General features: G+C 34.4%; 3 protein-coding genes across 4 annotated transcripts; 2 read left to right on the top strand and 1 right to left on the bottom strand.

The window, feature by feature from the left end:
* The first annotated feature begins 402 nt into the window (after window positions 1–402).
* Window positions 403–6,796, top strand: LOC140838780 (uncharacterized). Of its 2 annotated transcripts, XM_073205325.1 has the most exons (16): window positions 404–664; window positions 1,778–1,873; window positions 1,950–2,057; window positions 2,245–2,280; window positions 2,427–2,537; window positions 2,667–2,750; window positions 2,847–2,965; window positions 3,657–3,758; window positions 4,023–4,139; window positions 4,206–4,271; window positions 4,886–4,952; window positions 5,337–5,390; window positions 5,550–5,639; window positions 5,806–5,832; window positions 5,962–5,991; window positions 6,586–6,796. In XM_073205325.1, exons 2-16 carry the CDS (start codon window positions 1,814–1,816, stop codon window positions 6,712–6,714), a joined length of 1,200 nt encoding a protein of 399 aa, XP_073061426.1. In that variant the 5' UTR covers window positions 404–664; window positions 1,778–1,813; the 3' UTR covers window positions 6,715–6,796. The 2 variants fall into 2 exon arrangements, with proteins under 2 accessions (XP_073061427.1, XP_073061426.1); XM_073205326.1 differs by lacking the exon at window positions 2,245–2,280 and having other exon boundaries at window positions 403–664.
* A 3,607-nt stretch (window positions 6,797–10,403) lies between these two features.
* LOC140838779 (uncharacterized) lies at window positions 10,404–11,086 on the bottom strand. Its single transcript, XM_073205323.1, has one exon. The coding sequence runs from the start codon at window positions 11,047–11,049 to the stop codon at window positions 10,594–10,596; it is 456 nt and encodes a 151-aa protein (XP_073061424.1). The 5' UTR covers window positions 11,050–11,086; the 3' UTR covers window positions 10,404–10,593.
* Window positions 11,087–16,353: 5,267 nt separating this feature from the next.
* LOC140838778 (sphingolipid delta(4)-desaturase DES1-like) lies at window positions 16,354–18,786 on the top strand. The gene is made up of 2 exons (XM_073205322.1): window positions 16,354–16,658; window positions 17,752–18,786. The coding sequence occupies exons 1-2, from the start codon at window positions 16,491–16,493 to the stop codon at window positions 18,586–18,588; spliced, it is 1,005 nt and encodes a 334-aa protein (XP_073061423.1). The 5' UTR covers window positions 16,354–16,490; the 3' UTR covers window positions 18,589–18,786.
* Window positions 18,787–22,119: the final 3,333 nt, after the last annotated feature.

Raw genomic sequence — 22,119 nt, 5'->3', positions numbered from 1 at the left:
AAATTTTCCACATTATTTTAGAAAAGATAACATAGTTTTACTTTTGAAAAAATAAATCTTTTATTTATATATTTAGGAAATAAGATAAAGATAATGCAAGATCTGATTTATGGTTTTCCAATTATTAACTTTTATAAGAATCAATCCATTAAGATAAAAATTTGTGTGAGACGGTCTCATGGGTTGTATTTGTGAGACATATATCTTAATTTGAATCATCAATGAAAAAATATTACTGTTTATGCTAAGAATATTATTTTTTATCGTGAATATAGTAGGGTCATGAGACCCACTCATCAATTAATGTATCTAAACACATTTTTCAGCAGTAATTAATTGCATGCTTTTTCTTAATTACTTATTATTTCGGCTAAAAATAATTGAAGTGTGCGTAGAAGATGACAAATGCACCTCTTTACCATTTTATGCAAACACTCGTCGTCCGCTGGAGACGCTTTCGCTTCCTACAATCTCTCTTTTCTCTCTATTCCTCACACTTTTTTCGCACGGAGTCACACACGTATACGCACATGTATGTGGGTTTTTTTTCCCTAGTTTTGTATAGCACGGAGATTTGAAACCGCTGTGAGAGATCCCTGGAGCTTGATTTCTGCTGGAATTTTGATCGCGTTTGCCTCGGTTTTGATCCAATCGGTGTTTCAATGTATGTGTTTTGTTTTGCGACGTGCTTGATGGTTTGATTGCCGTTTTTCTTTCTCAGTTCTGATATTTCACCTTTCCGTTTTGGTGTTTCGGGGTAACTAGTGTTTTGAAGTGTTTCTTGTTCTTTGTTCTCGGTGGATGAAGTCTTTTATTCTCATTCGAAGCGTCAATGAGAATTTCTTGTTTGTTTTTCGTTGTTTGATTTCAAGATTGGGAAATGTTTTTGTTTTTTTTTTTTTTGTTTTGGGAAGCAAAAATCTTTTTTGTTTTTCGTGGTGACGCAAGTGCTTAATATTTTTTATTCATCTCCATTTCCTTGTGCTGATAAAATTTTAGTTGTTTATTATATCAAAAGTCACTGAGGAAAAGTAATGGCCATTTCTGACTGGGAGCTTAATGGCTAAATTTTTCTTATTTTAATTCTACTTGTCTGTTTCTATGGCGATGTTGTCAAGCCTGTCGTTTTTGAGAATGTGTCAAAGAAATTGAAAATTCTGGTTCTGGGCGGGCTGTTTGGTATTATTACACAATTCAGATTTTTGATTGATCTGAAAACTTGTATCTTGGCCGAAATGACAACTGGATATCAAAGACAAGAAATCAGCATGCATTTTTAACGCTTTCATTTTTCATCCTTACTCTCTGGAAGGGTTGGAATGACAAAGTCGCTTGTCAATTCATTGGCTTGAAACTTCTACATGGACTCGTTGGAACATATTGGATATATTTTTACCTCCTTTAGTCCACATGGACTATTATGCATACAAGGCAACGGCATACTGAGCACCTAACAAGGCCTGGACGTCGCTATTCAACTCTCATTCACTCTTAATGTCAATTAAGAAAAGTGCTCTGTTTGGGTCATAGGATAGGGGAGGTGACCAGATGCTGGGTTTGGACTCACTTTTAACTCTTTAATGAGTTCTTCCTGACTGTGTTTTAAAGTTTGTAACGGCCTCTTTTTCTTTCTCTTTTAGAATTGTTATTTAAATTTTTTGCCAAAATATATAGCTGTAAAAATCAATCATGCATAATCATATTTGAGCACGTGTTATTTAAATGTCAGTCATATGTTAATTGTTGATGCCACTTAATATACATGCTTTAATTGCAGATTGTGATGAGAAAGAATCAAAATCCATAGTTGCCTATGAAGGCATCCAAATCATCGAGATGGCTGTTGAAGAAACAGCATTTTTTATTTGACCGGGTATGTTGCCTAAAACTCTTCTAATTATTTAAGTAGGAGTAACATCTCTCGTGATTATTTGTAAATGGTATTGCAGGGATCATATGGAGCAAAGATGACACAGATGCCATTGATGGTAGTTGTGTGCATATTAACACTGTTCATCATATATAGGACCACTAATTATCAGTATCAACAGACAGAGGTATGTTAACTGATAATCTTATTAAAAAATTGGTTGTTTTGCTATGAATGTGAATTGATATGTGAAATGCTATCGATAGGACGTTTGCTATAGATGAAAGTTTTTAGGATATCCTAAGTTTGTTTGTTCAACGGAGTTGACTTGACATATGACGACAACCTAATTACCTTCTTCTCACTTTTGTTAGATGGAGTCAAAATTGCATAGTTTTTACGCATCACAGGTGATTATCTTACTGAGGTTTCTCTTTTTGTAAAACCACTTACTCATTTCAATCAAATTAAGTTTCCATAATGTCATGGATAGTTGATTATATTGAAAGGCCTTCGACTCATTGCAACTGCCAATACCATTGATGTATCATTCCAGGACGCAGGTTCAGCCATTTCAGGTTTGAATAGTTTGCCTCGAGGTATCATTGAAGACAGGTCAGACCTGGAATTAAAGCCACTGTGGACGACAAGCAGCTCGAGGTCAAAGGTAATGACCAAGTTTTGATGGACGATTTTATTATTTTCACTGTGATTTTCCCAATGCAGTTTGATGAATTGTATATGTCGGATCTGAATCAATTATCAACTCCACGTACGGATTCTTCTGAATGTTCAGGTCAATAGCCGGAGCTCTAAATATTTGCTGGCAATACCTGTTGGGATTAAACAGAAGGAGAATGTTGATACCATTGTTCAAAAGGTGCAACAGTCTACCACTATTTAGAAGCAATAATTATTTTAATGCTATATTACTAAAGTAGATGTCCTCATTCATTACTTGATTTTTTGAACTCAGTTTCTTTCAGAAAATTTTACAATTATTTTGTTCCACTATGATGGTAACTTGGATGGATGGTGGGACCTGAAGTGGAGCAGTGAAGCCACACATATCGTTGCCCATAACCAAACAAAATGGTAATATATATATATATATATATATATGTGTGTGTCTGTGTGTGTGTGTGTGTGTACTTAATTGCCTATTTTCTTGTCTCTTTATCGTGCAAATTTAACTTTTTTTGTCTTTTAAGTATGTGAAATGTGACTAAACCATCTATCAATTGTTAAGGACTTCTATTACATACCAAAAGTTGGCAAATTCTATTTAGTTTATCTTTGTTCCCAGAGAAAGTGGTTACGTCTAAGTGAAGATTTCTCCAGGTGCACATCTCTTTTTGTTGTGACTAGCAGCTGTTGCTCAGCTCACAGTAACTTAGTACTAAAATACCAGGCTATATGTTTCTGCCTGGATGATTTGCACAAATAGATCTGTAATTTTTTTTTAAAAAAATCATTCCTCACCTCATTTAAAACACGTCCTACTACATGTAGGACCATGCATTTTTTGTTCTATGTTTTTTTTTAAAATTGCACAGGTATAGTTTTGCAGCCGACTCTTTCTGGCGTATTTGATACACTTACGTGTACTAGAGTACAATGTGTTATGTCTCCCTCTGGTTGCTGCAGATGAGGGATTTTATGCTTTTTTTTTTATTTTAACGTATGCAGATTTCATCTCAAATTTTTATACAGATAAAGAAACGGAATTATTTTTCTCTACTTACATGATGTGGCATGTCATCAACTGTCTCTTTACCAATTTCAGGTGGTTTGCAAAACGTTTTCTACATCCTGCTATTGTTTCTGTCTATGATTACTTATTCCTCTGGGATGAAGATTTAGGGGTGGACAATTTCCACCCTGGAAGGTAAACTTGCAGGCATTATGACCTTCATTTTCTACTCATCGACTTTTTACTCTATCCCAAGAAATTTGTTTTTAACGCCAATGAATCTCGGTGGAGCACTTCATCATCTCAATTTTGATAAACCTTTCCTTCTTACTCAACAAAAGTATCCTGTCTCAATTTATTATTCTGAAACTTCTGGTTACCTCTTTGTAATACTAGCTATTGTTTTTTTCTGTCCTAGTGGAATCTTTTTTTGGTTGATTATTATTTCTTTTTTGTTAGATATCTGGAAATAGTAAAATCAGAAGGTCTTGAGATATCCCAGCCAGCTTTGGACCCAAATTCTACTGGTATACATCACAGGATCACAGTAAGAAACAGAATGAATCAATTTCACAGGTGAGTCACTTGTGTACCTTTCGAATTCTTAGTTTCATATGAGTATATTCATTCTGATTTGAGCAGAAGAGTCTATGATGTAAGAGGTAGTATCAACTGTTCAGAAGAAAGCGAGGGTCCACCATGCACTGGGTAAGTTACCATCATTTTGTCTTACTGCCTTCTTTATTCTGTTAAGTTTTTTTTTTTCCAAGAAACTTGTTTCATTGTGTCATATCTCAATTTTATTTTTGACCTTTGAGCCATCTTGCTCTGACTGCATACTAAATATTTACTTGTAGCCAGTTTCTACATCACTCTTTCTAGTTTTGTTTTTGTTTACCTTGTTCTTTACAATTATTTGTTTTGTCATACGAATACTTGATGGACTTGAGGTTGCATTTGTTTTAAAATTTTTCTGCAACATTTTGACATGCTTTAAAGGTAAATATAAATAGTTCGTGACAACGACACATAAACCTTTATCCCACTCAGTGGAGTCAGCAATATGGATCCTCATATGTCGTTATGCTATGTCTTTTATTATATTCCTATCTATATTTAAATAATGCATATCATGCTTAATTGTTATTATTCAAATATTTCTTGGTCTCCCTCTTCGTCTATTATATGGGAGCAAATCATGATCTCACATCTCCTAACTACAGCCGCTATTGGTCGCCTTTGTACGTGTCCATACCATCTCATGTAATTATGTAGTTTTGTTGTTTTCCCCATTTTTAGTGAAGCACATCGCTCAATTTCAGGTTTGTGGAAGGAATGGCTCCTGTGTTTTCAAGATTGGCTTGGCACTGTGCCTGGCATTTGATACAGGTAATATTGCAGTTTTTATAAGAAACATTTCCTTTCATGCTGAGTTTCAAATGTAAAACTTGTGGACTTGAACATGCAAAATCTATTGTAATGTTTTCAAAACTGAGGGCCACAAGAAAAAAACACGAGGAGAGATCTTTTGGATACATCCTCTATATAGACTGTTTATTATTTGCTGCGATGAAAACCTTCTGACAGTGGCATGGTGGCCTTGGCAATTGTTTTCCTGCCATTAAACTTGCGCTGAGCTGCTGATGAGCTTTAAGACCTTAGGTGTATAGTGTTTGATCGAAATTATGGTCACTCTAGTTTATATTTCTCATCCTAATCTTCAATACCTCTATTCTTGTGTACCATTTCTTATGGATTATTTTGTTTTGTCAGAATGATCTTGTTCATGGATGGGGAATGGACATGAGACTCGGCTATTGTGCACAGGTAAAACTACTTTTGTAGGGAACGTGTTTGGTTGGTTTTTTCGTACGCGCTATTTTCTACTAGCGAAACAAACAACTACAATTTTGTTTTTTCACCCTCAACAGTTTTGCTCCTTGTTAGAGTTTAATTACTTTCTTTGTATTAATTGTGAACTGTTAGGGAGATCGTACAAGAAATGTGGGAATAGTTGATAGTGAATACATAGTTCATCAAAGCATACAAACATTGGGTGGTCAACCTGCAACAAAGGTGATTAACTTCATTTTTCTCAGTTATCCATTTCATAAGCTCGTACATGGTCTGGTACCTAATCTTGTTTTATCTCATATACTGAAGCACTTGGCGCCTATGAATCCTTGATACTTTTCATTATAGCCATGGCGATTGACTTTTGCATTTCTTGATATCCATTCAGGTTTCAAATCCTGAGGAGATCTCAAAGGTATGGCTTCCACCTCTTACACCATGTATTGTAATTTATCTTCTCATTTCCTTTGTCAGTGTACTTCACCAACACAAATTTCACTGATGCTGAACTTTATGTCCTGCCTTATTTTTCTCCTTTGTCTAGAGGCGGCACGGGATCGACATGAGATTAGAGGTGAGGCATTTGAGAATTTTAATTATGGGAAATGGATTTCAAAGGTATTCGATTATAGTTTTATGGTTAACTATGTGATAATAAATCAAATATTAAATTCATATTTTAGCTACACAAAGTATAATAAATTTTAAATGACACTCTTATCGAGGAATTTTGAAATTCATTTTAATTAATATGAAATATTATATTATATCTATTTACATAAAAAAAGTGTATTGGAAATCTATCCACCCAAAATTTTCTTGAGTAGGTTGAGACGGTCTCATAAATCTTTATCTGTGAGACTGGTCAACTCTATCGAATTATTCACAATAAAAAGTAATATTCTTAACAAAAAAATTAATATTTTTTCATGGATTACCCAAATAAAAGATCTGTTTTACAAAATACAATCCGTAAGACTGTCTCACACAAATTTTTACCAATCTTCTTCGGTGCCATAATAAATGTATAGACATGACATGATGATTCAAGCAGCTTACTTGTATAAATTGGGTACATAATTTGTCAAAGATAATGTCAAATCATGTTAGCTAACGATCATTTTAGCTTTATTATCATTAAAGTTAAACATTGAATTGAATTGAACAGATTCGGAGGCAATCAACGATAGAACTTCAAAAATTTAAGGAGCGATGGGAAGAAGCTATTAGAGAAGATGAGAACTGGGTCGACCCATTTCCTTCGTCGCCGAGACCTAATCATAGGCGCAACGAATGACCAAATGTTTTAACCTAGAGTTGCAACTTCTCTTGGGGTGCCTTTTAAACCCATATACATAATTTTTCCTTTTTACGAGGCCGCTTGGCAAATGAAAAAAAACATTTTTTACTCAATAAATTGGATTTATTGTTCCATGACAACACGTTCAGCTCCAGCACGGTTCTCTTATTTTTTTACTCGATAAATTGCATTTTCCTTTTTAAGATTGTTTTTTCTTACAAGGTAAACCATCGAGTAGATATCTTGTGAGACGATCATCTCACGAATCTTTATCTGTGAGACGGATCAATCTTATTGATTTTCACAATAAAAAGTAATACTCTTAGTATAAAAAGTCATATTTTTCAATGAATGACCTAAATAAGATGTCCGTCTCACGGGTTTGGACAACAAGTTTTTGCCCAAACCATCATGTGGCTTCCCAAGTTTGATTAATTTGTTTTTTCTATTCCATAATTTAAGGATTATGATAACTTTGGTTGATTTTAATATATCTGAGTATATTATATCGTGGTAAATCAAATAATCATTATTTCCACAATTTTTTTTTTTTAAAAATATAAGATCGAACATCACAATCTTTGGCGCAATGATAGCATTTGAATTTGTAGCGACGTTAATACTCTTATGACATGGCTAAGTCATATATATTGGATTTGTAGCATCTCGTTAACATGGAAACTGATCCCTTGTGACATGGCTAAGTCATATATATTGGATTCGGTTAATCATCCCAAGGGAAAACAATAAAACAAGAATCACTAATGTTTATTTCATCTGCACTTTGTAAGTTCGAATTTCGAATCATTTACATTCAAATTCCAACTTATAAATTCCAATAGATGATGATAAATATTTGGATGAAACTAGATAATATAGATGTATAATTGACCAAGAACATGGCCTGCCGCTATGATCCCAACCCGTTTGATGAAGACAAAGGTAATCCCTTTGCTGTGAGTTCAACACATTTTGTTCCTTTAATTGCGTCGAAACGGAGTTGATCATGCTAGTTCAAGTGAAGAATAAATTCCAGTAAAAGAATCGAGGGGTTTGGGTTTTTCGATGATTTTATTGTTTTGAAAATAAATTTTGTTTGGAGTCCAATGAAGTAAACCCACTGGCTTTAAGCTGTTGGTTTAAGTGTTTTGGCATTTTTATGGAATCTGAATGCTTTTGTACCAATTAGAGTAGATACTTATATAAATAGAGGATGGAGGGGCTAGAGGTAAAGAAGGCGGGCAATCAAAGTTTATAGCGTATGTTTATTTGATACATTTTACTGGAATCTAGAATCATTATAACCTTACAATTTTAAATTTTTTTTCCCGTAAACCAAAAACAAATTATTAATTATTCTCATGTACTTAAGAATACCATTCACGTATTTCCATTGCAATGGACTGGGATTTGATTGAATTATAGTGGGCGATCGCCTGATATCCTCAATTATCTATGTCAAATTTATGGGAGTTTCACGTAATTCACATCGAGTATGTCGGTGAAAATAACAGCTTTTCGATGTCCAGACCTTCCCAATAATCTAGGACAAAGTCTGAGCGCGGGTAGCGATCATCATGCAACTACCGTTGATGTAAGACAAGAAAATGTTAAACTTTCTTTTAATTTTATTTTTAATGAGCATGATTTGAATTTTGAATCGTATCCAAAATGAGATATTTTAATTTTGAAAATTTATTTCATCATTATTTTTAAAATCTTGTGTCAGATTTGTTTGTATGCTTATCGGATTCATGTGAATTTTGTTATGATATTAATAATAACGATCATATTGATTATTTATGCTATATCACATGTTTTATAAATAATAGAAGATTATCGGTAACCGAAAGTTAATTGATCCATATGAGCCATTTATGGATGTCTGTCCAAAACTTAGGTGAATGCATGGATGTAATGCAATATTATATAAGTTTCCAATATTTTATGTGTCATCTTCAAAACCCTTGAGGAACTGAGTTCACCATTTTCAAATCTTGAACTTCCACTAACTCTAACGTTAAATTAAATTTCAATGGCACATTAGAATACAAATTTAGAGGTGAGAACATGCCATAAATCAGACTCACTTTAAATAATTATCGAATAATTAAACTTAACATGTAAAATATCCTTCTAACATACACCTATGAAATTGGTCATTTATCATATAATATCAAATATTATATTAAATCCATAATAAAACATATTATCAACAAATCATGTATCTTGTAAATTATCACTAACCACCATAATTAATAAGTTAAATAAACACTTTTATTTAACTTCCATTAATTAATTAAATTTCATGTAAAATACTTTTTACCATAAATAATTAAAATCAAATTCTAATTATTTATTTCGTGAGAAAATTCCATAATTTAATTAAAATTTATTTTCGATTGCTAATTTGATTAATTCATAAAATACCGATTTAGATCAAAAAAGTTCGAAAATAAGAAAACGCCCTGAGACTCCCAAAAAGAGTCCCTGTCGGGATCTCAGGCAACCTTGCCCGTGCGCCTCTTTTCACATTGCCCGAACCGTTCGGGTAGCGGTCCTCGTGGGCAGGCCTACGCACAGCCCTGACTAAAAACCTGTTTAGAATATACGGTACACTTCCTAATGAGTTTCATGATCTTATGTTGAGAGGCATACCTCATTATACATTTTGCATATTCAAGGATTTTATATACGTAGCTTGTATGTGTATAGAAATAAAGTAAATGTCATTATTGAATAAAACATTAAATATTATTAAAATAATATTTATTTTTAATATAAGAGTCAATAAACCTCAAACCACAACGCTGTTTTGTTTAGGTTAACATGGCTCACTGGACACGGACTATTATGCCTCGAGTCGGTTGTTAGCCTCTGGGTTATTCAGATCTGACCATTTTTTTCTCCCGCATTATATTTTCTAACACAGAGATCCAAAAGTTTACACCGAGAGATTCTGCCGATGCGTGGTTGTTATGTTGACGGTTGGTTCTCGTATACGTGCAGCAAGTATAATCATGAAAATGATCATCCGAATCTTGAGAATACATGTTAAATCATCAAGAAATCTAGATCAATAAGTGGAAATATGCCTGAATCCATAATAATTGATATTCATGTAGATTTGTGTGGTTTTGACATTTCCAGATCAACATGATTTGCTTTAAGAGCCCTTTAAATTTTTTCCAACTCTCTAACATCTATTGATGAGATATCGTATAGAATGACTTCATCGGTTACCTAGAACCAAGCCACATTAATTGACACTCGTATCATGATAGATCAATTTAAAATATTAAAAGATTTTAGAGTTTAAAATTTTAGTTCGAGTAGAGCCATATCCTGACAAAGCCACTACCTACAACCATGACCCCTTTATGTATTTGAGTTCCAACATCACTTAGAGTGGCATATCTCCTAGATCACATCATTTTTTACAAAGACGATAATGCAATAATTCTACATCAACATTTTAATAAACGAAATCGTACGTACGTGCATTAATTTGGATGATCACATGATCATTGTCGCAAGTTAGGCCAACTTTTATGATGCACAACTGTAACATAATCAATGTCTTCACCTTAAACCTTCAAAGTACACCTTTTTGCTCACTGCTGCTAACTTGGATCCTCGTCTTGTCCTAAAAAATGGGAAAACAAGAAGCAAAACAAGCCGCACAATAATCTTCAAATCAATCCATTAGCATATAGAAATGTTAATCTGAATGCTGCATGCTACATAAAGTTCATTCAGAGAAGCAAAGGACAAAGCAACAGTGTTACCGTGGAATCACGTACACTTCACATACTATATGTGTATTTATTATACGTAGAAACGATACACAAAACACTCGATCCATTGATCAGCTGATCAGCAATAAGCTACACAGTTATCCTTGCAATCAATAGTGCAGCCACCTCCACCTCCTCCGCCGCCGTACCCCTTCCCGGCGTGGCTGTACGAGGTGAAACACTTTGTCGGGCACGTCAACTTCTTCTTGTAACACGGCCCTTTGTCTTTACACACAACAGTCGGCCTTATCACGCCACCTTTTGCGTACCCTCCCTTGGGTCCTCCGAACCCGCCACCGTAGCCTCCGCCGGAAAACCCGGGCGGGAACCCAGGTATGTTGAACCCGCCTCCCGGGCCGAAGAAGCCCCCCATCCCGTTGTCGTCGTTGTCGCCGCCTGTCTTGGCGGCGGGGCGGATGGCGAGGGAGATGGTGGCTGAAACGAGCAAGAAAAATGCGATCTTCATATTTGAGTTTGTTATGAAAAGAGGAAGATAAACATAGTATATGAACAAGAAATGACGGTGAAAATGCATTTATTAGTATGTCGGAATCAAGAAGTAGATGGCAGTTGTGGTGATTCGGTAGGTTAGGGAATGCACTAATTATTGCATTCTCACGCCAAAGTCACACTGCTGGTCTGTTTTCAATTCGACTCAATCTGATCAAATTTTAAAATATTTTAATTTAGCAATCCTCTTGAAGATTTTGGTGAAATATTTAAATTATATAAACATTAAGAACGATTAGAAGAAATTTCGAAATCTGATCATATTTTATACATGTCCATAAATAAAGTAGAAAAATTTATGCTGAAGTTGCATCAGATGGTTTTACTTTAAAAATTTTGAGCTGGCATTCTAAGTAGCTGGATAAAGTTTGAGTTGGGCATCAAATAGCACTTGTGATGTTTGGTATGGTGTGTTTGTGTGTGTGATATATAATTTTGTTATATCGTCCACTAACTGCGCACATTTTTGTGTTCACCGAGCTTCTTTTTTAGGGATAAAAATCTAATTTCTCGTAACATTTTATTATGGAGATTTTCTTAATATATGTTGTTTTTTAAATCGATATGACTGAAAAGATGAAAGATGCACCCATGTGACACTTCATTGTGACATATATATATATATATATATATATATATATATATATATATATATATATATATATATATATATATGATTCACCTGTCTAGATATTATTATCCACATCCAAAAATTTGGGAAGTGGTTTTGATTGATTAAAAAAGAGGAATCTATTTCAACCTATATGTCCTTAGGCATGACCATACATAGCATAGAAATTACACTTGGAAATAGTAGATAATTAGTTAGACCAGCGGGTTTACAAATGAGATGATACTCATATATTAGATGTGATGAATCACATTCAAATTATTCATCCAATAGATGGATATCAACTCTTTAATATGCTTCTTATTCATCCAATAGATGGATATCTTTCCGCGGATACTCTTTAATATGCTTCTTAATTATACACCGTGTCAACTTTTGTGCTTACAAATGAGATGATACTCATATATTATATGTGATGAATCACATTCAAATTATTCATCCAATAGATGGATATCAACTCATTGTTGAACATGGACATGAATACGATAAGTAGATAGTATATAAAAAAATGTAGCTAGCTATATCCTTTTTGGACGCGTACATTTATAGGTAACCTTAACATGGAGATATTTATTTGGGGACCATATTTCAATTTTCTCACATTGATTTTAAAAAAACAGACCATTCTTCGTGAACTTTGTATTATATAAATTATTATTATTATTATTATTTTAAAAAAGCTAAACATAATACTTATATAGACCATTAAAAGCAGGGGACCGACCATTTAATTTAATAATATATATACACGACGACGAAAAGGATGGACTGCATGCATATCCCATCATATATATTTTGAGTAATAATGTAACAACTTATCCCCGAGCATTTATTTCGTAAACAGAAGTCAAATGAATCATTTGCAACGCGCTTATTTTATGAGGTTTTAATGGCCGACCGACCCCGTTTCCAATACATGGAAGCTAGCCAATGTCCCTTTTTTTTTAAAAAAAAAGAAAAAAAATCGTATTCTAGAACGTGAGAGGACTCGAAATAAGGAGAAAATTAGAGCTAAAGCTCGGACTCCAATGTCCTTTCTTTTCAATATTATTTTCTGTAAAACCGAACACATGTTGAACAAGGGATAATCGGGATACGATCATCGAATATCAAAAAATTTGGTGATACTAACGAGAAATTTAGGGTCCGATTTCAGCAAATGTCATTAGTCCAGACGTAGGTTTCAAAATTGTCCTGATCTTGAAATCACGAATAAGATCGTTAGAAGGAGGCTATGAGGTTGACTCGGTATAGCCCCTCCGACGTTCAAGTCAGAGACTGAGGATATAAGGGGGCTATGAGGTTGATCCGGCATAACCCCTCCGACGTTCAAGTCAGAGACTGAGGATATAAGGGGAACAGCTAAGGGTGCTGTTGAAAAATAAATGCCCGAATCAAATGTTCAAACCTGATATTTATAGGAGAATATATGTGTCTGTCGTGTTAGGGATGAGCCGAGAATTTGGATCGGATTTTGATGAGCTCATTCCTGAGTTATCACCTGATTTCAACTCTCTTTCTACAAGTATTTTCATTTTAGCTCATCAAACCTAGAGACCCGAAAATTTGAGTTGATTGGTAAATATGTGCTTTGATTTCAATTTTTTATACCAACATTTGTTATAAAATATATTTTTTTATAAATGCATGCTCGATTTAAGTCATTTGATAACTAAAATAATTTCAACGACATGTAAATATATCGGTCACAAAAACGTAACATTTTGTACCTAAAAATTATAATTACATACTAAATTGATACAATTTTTAATTTAAATTTGTAAAAGTTGTACCATAATTTCAACTACATGTACATATTTACTTGTTTTAATTTCCGTGTCTCACATATTCATAAATAATATACTCAATCAAAATTTATACTCAAATTTCATATATTTATATAACAATTTCAACCATATGTAATTGTTATTTTCTACCAAAAAAATTCGAGAAACTGAAATGATAAAACATGTTACCATCCCGTAATGTATGAACCCAAACCTATCATTGCGGCGTAGATTTGGGGATGTTTCTTCGTTTCAAAGTCAAACTTGAGAGAAATATTATATTAGTTTCGACATCAATTTTTTTTAATGTCTTACTATCTTATTATATCTTATATCTTTTAATTAATTGTTTTTCAATTAATTGGTGAAATTTGAGATAAAATAAAACTAACATTATTAGACAAACTAGTCATTTTATATGACCTCTTCTTTTTTTAAACATTAGATGTTTTCTCTTGTGCAGTTTAGTTTTTTTTATTTACGAAAATTTCACTCGTCTTTGTTAAATAATAAAATTGATGTATCTACTGCATTTTGATGACTATTTGTTCAAGATAATGTTATATTTTTTCAATGTTACCATTTATTTTTTTTCTCTAAAAAAATTAAATTATACAAACATGCAACGCATGCATTAAAGTACTAACATATACGATGATTTGATGGGGGTGTTTGGACGAAAAAGATATTTTATAAGTTTTCCGATAAGAAATTATTTAGGATAAATTTTGTCTTTATTTTCTGAGCTCTCAAAATATGGCCCTCTCAAGCAAGCACTTGGAACAAAAAATCAGCTAAGGCTAGGTATCAAAGAGAGAATCATACCATTATCCAAGCTATCTACACCATAAAAAGAATTTGAAAATTAAATAATTCAATTTCAGTTCCGCCCACCCAAAGATCAAATGAATTTATTACCATTCCATCTGTAAAACGTGACTTTTTAACTCCTATTTTTAATCAGGATTTCAAATTATTTCATTATAAGAAACCATTTTTTCTCATTTTCGAATAATTAATCTAATTATATTTTTTTTATTCAAAGTTAAAAAGTAATTATGTTGTTTAATTAATCTAATTTCATGGATATGATAATAGCTTTTTATTCTCGCTACTTAAGTCACACGAGAATATATTGATTACAAATACTCAATATTCGATGGTTTAGGGACTTGAAGTAAAAAAATGACAAAAACAAAAAAAGAAATTACTAGAAGAAAACTTAAAGTTAACAAGCTATAGAACTAAAAAAAATATAAAAAATCGTTTAGATGAATCAGGCGATCAGAACAATGACTAGTCGATTGTGAAGATCCTGAAAATCAATATGGCTTAGTGGCATAAAATGTGATTTTTGCGGATGAATAATCATGATATCATGGCTTAAGGGACATGGGTTCATGGAGTTGTGGCTTAGTGGATGAACAGTCATGGGTCATGACATGTGGTGGGGTGATTTACCAATCCTATAAATAGCCAAATGCTAGAGAAATCACACCACAAACCACTCCAAGTTGCTATCAATTTTCGAGTGCCAAATTCTGCCCAAATTCAGAAAATTTTGCTCCTCGTTTTAGACATCTGAATCTGATCTCCACCGTGCAGAATACATGTATTGTGAGCAACATATACAAATTTCATATCGATCCAACGATTCAATTAGATGCAAACATTTTTTTTCAAGGTGACTAGTTTTTGGTGTCAAACTCAAAATTGTTCATTTCAAGATTTACGGAACAATTTCTCAAGTAAGTGGGTTTTTTATACTTTTATGTGCACTTGCATTTCATAAGTGTATTATTTTCTATATGTAAAATAACATGATTGTTCTTCATAAGTGTGTCTATGTTTGTACAAAAATAAGTATGTATATTTGAAATTCGATCGACATATGTTATTCCTTCGATTTGTTAAATGATATGAAAACATGTTTGAAAAAAATATTTTTGAAGACACTGTTGTGATTCATAATTGAAATTGTCAGGAAATTCCGATGTTTGCTTTGAATTGATATAACCCTGATGCGGTGGGATATAATAACCGATACTATGGCCTCGCCTCTTGGAGGATATAACTTAGGGAACTGATCAGTTACCCATGTAAAATAAGATGATTATCAATGTCATTTGTTTGCATTGATATGATTTGAACATGTTATCTGTCTTCGAATAATGTACTCATTTGTTATCAACTATGTTCGATCGGCCCCTATTTACTTATTATTTCTCCAAATACTCATCCCTTACTTCTTCCACTCAGATAAGAACAAAGAACAAATTGAGGAAGAAGAACAAGAATATTTTTGGGATTGTGATGAAGCCAATTCAATCCAAGACCGATCTTGTTATGCTGTCATTTAGTTATATTATCATGTTTTATGCTTCCGTTTTTCGTTTTAATCGCATTGTAAAGATGATTAGTTAATTATGAAATAAACTTGTTATTTTGATTACTATGAGTCTGGTTGTTTACAAATTGTGTGATTTTGAAACAAAGTTGGTGTCGACTAATTCGGATCTCGGGGCGTGACATCGATACCCAATTTCTACCCGAGGAGGTTATCGCTTCTTTTATTTGGATATTTTAAGCTAATATTATTTCGGTGAGGTCATAAAATAATTAAATTATTTGAAATTCAATCGAATGATAACGTTTTGGATAAAGACTTATATGAATTTTCTCTGATATTTCTAAACTGATCATCTTTATATTTTTGTGAGTTGGATAATTTTGGTAATTTAATGTTTTCGTTTATTAAAATTTTAAAAATGGAATTTTATGTTTTGGAAACAGAAATTTGATGGACAAACGTTTTCTTCCAATAAAAAAGACATGTGGTCCATGTGGTCTCCATTCACAATTCACACGCATCGCTTTCAAATTCCTGAATGGTCCCTTGTTTTTTGGACGAAGTCGGTGGGCAGCCCGTAATTCTTGCAGGGACACACATGAAAGGAATTCAATTGAAAAAGTAGCCACCCTCCCTCCCACTCGTCCCAGAACAAAGAAAACTAGAAGAAGCGGAGACAGGCGAGGAAGAGGATACAAATGGGGTTCGCAGGGAAAGAGAGGGTAGAACAAGAAGAGGGTGTGATGGCCACTGAATTTTTCTGGTCTTATACAGATGAGCCTCATGCCTCTCGCAGAAGGCAGATCCTCTCTAAGTACCCGCAGATCAAACAACTTTTTGGCCCCGACCCCTTTGCTTTCCTCAAGGTACTTTTATGTGTCTTTGTTTCTGTAATGTGGGTTGCAGAAGTTGGGATTAACGGAGTTGAGATTGGGTTTTCCTGATGAGATGTGGGGTCCAAGATTTAAACTTTTTGTAAATTTAGTGTTGTTTCTATTGATTTTGTTCGGTCCATTGCGATTGGGCTATCTTTTGTTTAAGGAATATTAGGTTTCTCTGTCTTCTTGTTGAGTTGTTTGGTTTGTGTTCAGTTGAATGGCATCCTGGATATAGTTTGCTATGCGTATTTTAGGCCATTCATTTAGCATGTGTTCCTTTGGTGCATTGAACTTCACTGATCTGCGCTATGGATTTGATTGGATCTCCTTGTGTGCTCACATTGCATCCATTCATCCCTTTCCTCCCAATTGTAAAAAATCGCCCGTTAGGAAAAATACAGTATAGTATAACTTCTTTTATTTATTTATTTTTGTGTGAAGGGAATAGCTTCTTTTATTATTGCTCCACTTGAATGGTTAGATTGTGAAAACTACGTTTGGCTAAATATTTTCTTTTGTAAAGGGTTTGAATTCTTTGACTTAATCAAATTTAAGCTAAATTGCACTGATGCAGCTTGTTGTATTTGGTAAATGTTCTATGTTTCTTTTATGAAACACCAGCTTTTCCAATCTCGCATATGATTAATGGACTTGGAGAGATAAAACCATTCATAGAGTTCTAATGGATTTGTGGATTCGCCAAATGATGGCTATGTTGCTTATGGTGGATAAAATATTGCATTTTCTGTTCGCAGAAACAGAAGTTGCCGTCTCCAATGCCTTTGCATTCTTTTTCCGTGATTTCTTGATAATAGATTATTGCTCTGTTAATTCTATATAGTAGCCTTGTTAACTAATATTTTAGGTGAGGTTGTAATTAAGAAGGTGAAATTAATTGAAAAACATTGGATAGGTATTTTTTTCATCGTGCAGCAGTTGGAGCTGCTGGTCATTTGTTTAAAGCCCTTTTTAATTTGTACTCAATTCATAGTGATTCCACTAAGCAAATTTGAATTTTGAAAACTGCTAAGCATCAAAGTAACAAACCGCTGCTTATGTTTTCCATTGTCCTATATTACAGATTGCCGCAGCTGTTTCACTTCAGCTATGGACCGGAATCTTCCTCCGTGACGCAGGTTGGCTGAAGATACTTGTGCTGGCATATTTTTTCGGCTCGTTTCTCAACCACAACCTGTTCTTGGCCATTCACGAGCTTAGTCACAACTTAGCCTTCTCAACCCCAGTTTACAACAGGTGGCTTGGTATTTTCGCTAACCTTCCCATTGGCGTTCCCATGTCTGTCACCTTCCAAAAGTATCATCTTGAGCACCATCGGTTCCAAGGAGTAGACGGTATTGATATGGACATTCCAAGCCTTACTGAGGCCAATCTTGTAACCAATGTCCTTTCAAAATCAATATGGGTTGTTTTACAGCTATTCTTTTATGCTCTTCGCCCCCTCTTTCTCAAACCAAAACCTCCAGGAATGTGGGAATTCATTAATTTTATAATTCAACTCAGCCTTGATGCCGGTTTTGTTTATTTCTGGGGCTGGAAGTCTCTTGGTTATTTGATTCTTTCTACCTTTGTTGGGGGCGGAATGCACCCAATGGCCGGCCATTTTATCTCAGAACACTACATTTTTAAGCCAACAGATCAAGAAACGTATTCTTACTATGGCCCTTTGAATCTGATGACATGGAGTGTTGGTTACCACAATGAGCACCATGATTTCCCAAGAATACCGGGAAGCAAACTTCACAAGGTGAAGGAGATTGCACCAGAGTTCTACGAAAATCTGGAGTCATATAAATCTTGGAGCCAGATCATTGCCATGTATATAATGGATAGGACAGTCGGGCCTTTCAGCCGAATGAAGAGAAAACTATCAACCAGTTCGATGAAGAAATCTGAGTAGTTTCCGTAAATACAAGTTTTTCTTTGTTTCCGCTTGACCTCATTTTTGCAGGTTTGATGTGAGATATAGTTTATTTACTGTTTGAATTTTGTTGTTTGTACCATTTTAATGAACCACTTCTCTTGATGCCAGTTGATTTGGAAGATTAATATCGTTAATTTATGGTTCAAACATGGTCTTACCGCCATTGTTCGTGAAGCGAGTCATTGCAATCTTTCAAGCGTAGAGCTTTTTGTTCAGAACAGATGTCGATTCCTTATTACTGCCCATAATTGCAATCTTGATTATTCGTGGAACAACCATGTTCTACATCCTTCGCTGTATCCCCTAACGTTGCCAATAATGTGGCTTCATGTTTTGTCTTTGCTGTTTCTGTTGCTGATGTATAGCCAGTTAAGTGCAGAGTAAACTCAAAAATTGCTGTTTCCAATACTCCAGCATCCTCCACCCCATCAAAGCCACCGCCATCACTGCCATGGCCGTAATTGTAACCACCTTAATCTCCACCACCGTCGGCACTGCCGCTCACTTGGTCAGAATAATTTGTCTACATCGAGAATATGACTCCCATAACATCAAGTGGTTGGCCATTTCATCCAAGATATGCGTAAAATACATTGCTAAGCTTAACAATGCCATTTCAACTGCACACATCTTTTTTGTCGTCTCGTTCGGGTCGCCGGTCGGACCAGGCGGTCGCCAATTTTTTTTTAAATTAGAATTATTTCTAATGATTTAGATATGTTTGATGTGTTTTGAAATATTTTTAATAATTTATGTATGTTTGATCAAATTGGAAATATTTATAATTATTTATGCATGCTTAATAAATTTTGAAATATTTATATTATTTATAATGGTTTATATATGATTATTAGTTGAAATTTTGATAAAAAAAAATATTATTTATGAGTATGTGTCTTGTGAGACGATCTCATGAATCTTTACATGTGAGACGGGTCGACCCTACCGATATTTACAATAAAAACTAATACTCTTAAGGGTGTGTTTGGTTGAGTGGATTAACTAAGGATAGATTAATAGTCCAATATTTATCGTTAAAATTTTAAGTTGTTTTAATAATCATTTTGACCCGGTTTAAGATCAAATTTTATGGATAATTATTTGATTAATAAAATTGGATCTTAAACCGGGTCAAAATGATTATTAAAACAACTTAAAATTTTAACGATAAATATTGGACTATTAATCTATCCTTATTTAATCCACTCAACCAAACACACCCTTAGTATAAAAGGTAATATTTTTTCATGGATAACCCAAATAAGAGATCCGTCTCACCAAATACGACCCATAAAACCGTCTCACATACGTTTTTGTCATTATTTATAATGCTTTTTGTATGATTATTCATTTTAGTTTTTGGCGGGTTGATCCGCTTAACCCGCAGGCCGACCTGCCTCTTTTGGTTGCAGGCGGAAGCTTGGCGGGGCGGTTAATTTGACAACTCTAATTTTTTTTTTTATCATAATGTCATATCATTATATTTTAACGAGGAAAATATGAATGCAAAATTAAATTGCCTGATTTTTTTTTTTAAAAAAATTGTCTGATAATTTATTGACCTGATTCATCAGCAAAATTCTGCTCAATCGTCTATAACATAATCACATGTTTGCATGAAACAGATCACACTCCATTGTTTTTTTTTTTAATGAAAACATTAAAATAAGGTAAATAGTGGTTCGATACAAATACACTGGGTATACCCAGGAGGAAGAACAGATATTACATCATAAAAACAAGAATTGCTAAACGCTAAAACGCAGAACATCAACCAAATTACAAACTAAACCATAATTCAAAATTGCAACAAGGCGATATAGTTCGGTAAGCTCCGTAGGACATGAATCTTGATCTTCAAAATTATCCCGTCAATGCTCGGGTCCTCTTGCTCGAAAATCACTTTGTTTCTTGCGCTCCATAAATGGTATACTGTCGCAGCCAATGCCACACTCCGCATCTTATTTAAGCCCGAAGTCCCACGGTAAGGCCCCCTAAAAGCCGCAAGCACAGATGTGGGAGACCTCATCAATTTGTCCATACTAAGCCATGATCGAATAGCATTCCATATTGTGGCAGAGAATTTGCAGCCAAAGAACAGATGGTTAACAGATTCAATGTTAGCGTCAAGGCAAAGAACACACTTCCATAAATTTAATTGTAATTTTTGTGGTAACAGAATCCAGCAGTACACAAATGTGCTGCCAATTAGTTTGGTTTTGACAAATTTCGGTTCGGTTTTTCAAATGTTTAATCCGAAATCGAACAATTTAATTTTAGAGTTTTCTTGTATTAGGATTCGGTTTATACGTTTAATTAATAAAATTAAATAATAAATTAATTTGTATGTTTTGAATAAATTGTTAGTAAAAAGTTGAATATTCTTTTAAAATATCTAAAAATATCAAAGATTTGATGGTTAAATAAAACTAAGAATTTAAAACAAATATAATACAAAAATTCCCTCCTAGGGTTTGTAAACTCTCGTGAGGGTCGGCCGCCTGCATGCTGCGGGATTGCTTCGCTCAATCAATTTCATTGATTTGTGTGTTGGTATCAGTCATCTTAACATGGATCCAGATGAAATATCTCGCTTGGTCGAGGAAATGAAACTTTCTAACCCACGAGCAAACGACACGATAACCCTCAATGCAGCGGAAGCACAACTTGGTGCCACTCGGATTGAGAACATCTTGGTGGCAAAAGTACTGTCACCCAAAGCCATAAACCGAGAAGCATTTCGACAACAGATGCCCCGTATTATCCAAGCAACACGTCGGATATCTATTGAGGCTATGGGTGACAACAAATTTGTGTGTGAATTCTCATCGACTCGGGATCAGAAGCGAGCCCTCGAGGATGGCCCATGGAACTTTTTCAGAAGCTTGGTGATTTTCAGAAAACCGCAAGGATGGCAAAATCCAACATCCATGTTGTTCGATGAAACCACTATTTGGGTGCAATGCCACAATCTGCCACTGGCCCTGATGCAAAAGGAGCTCCTGAATAAAGTTGGTAATCAGATTGGTGGGGTTGAAGAATTAGATGCTGGTGATGATGGAAATTATCTGCGACGGTTTGCTCGAATTCGGGTAAGATTAAATGTGAATCAACCATTATCAAAATTTATCCGTATTAGTACAGGAGGTGAAGAAGAAGATATCATTGTCTTATTGGTGTATGAACGTTTGCCTGATTTCTGCTATGCCTGTGGAAGAATTGGTCATACTGTTAGAGATTGTGTCGATGATACAGCAAGTAAAACTAATCTTGGTTACGGAATATGGCTAAGGGCGTCGACTCATAGTGGAGGCAGGAAAGGAATGCCTACACATGAACCAAAATCTGATCTGAACCAGCACCATGAACAATCAAATGTGGGGGAGGAAGATCAAGAAAGCCCAGCTAGCGACAATCATGTTTCTGTAAGTCAAGCTGTGCTAGGCATGGACGATGGTATCTTGGGAATTCTGGACAGCAACAAGAAACCGATGGGTGAACCAGTAA

This window comes from Primulina eburnea, chromosome 8 (assembly GCF_022965805.1).
Source record: "Primulina eburnea isolate SZY01 chromosome 8, ASM2296580v1, whole genome shotgun sequence".
In the NCBI taxonomy this organism is placed as follows: Eukaryota; Viridiplantae; Streptophyta; class Magnoliopsida; order Lamiales; family Gesneriaceae; genus Primulina; species Primulina eburnea.
This window is presented reverse-complemented; position numbering and strand designations above follow the sequence as displayed.

Bases quoted from the DNA above. Each gene is read 5' to 3' on its own strand.
- LOC140838780 (XM_073205325.1), top strand. From the start codon at position 1,814: ATGAAGGCATCCAAATCATCGAGATGGCTGTTGAAGAAACAGCATTTT. The intron at 2,751-2,846 runs GTGCAACAGTCT...TTTTGAACTCAG, and splicing joins TTGATACCATTGTTCAAAAG to TTTCTTTCAGAAAATTTTAC. The intron at 3,759-4,022 runs GTAAACTTGCAG...CTTTTTTGTTAG, and splicing joins GACAATTTCCACCCTGGAAG to ATATCTGGAAATAGTAAAAT.
- LOC140838779 (XM_073205323.1), bottom strand. From the start codon at position 11,049: ATGCATTTTCACCGTCATTTCTTGTTCATATACTATGTTTATCTTCCT.
- LOC140838778 (XM_073205322.1), top strand. From the start codon at position 16,491: ATGGGGTTCGCAGGGAAAGAGAGGGTAGAACAAGAAGAGGGTGTGATG. The intron at 16,659-17,751 runs GTACTTTTATGT...CCTATATTACAG, and splicing joins ACCCCTTTGCTTTCCTCAAG to ATTGCCGCAGCTGTTTCACT.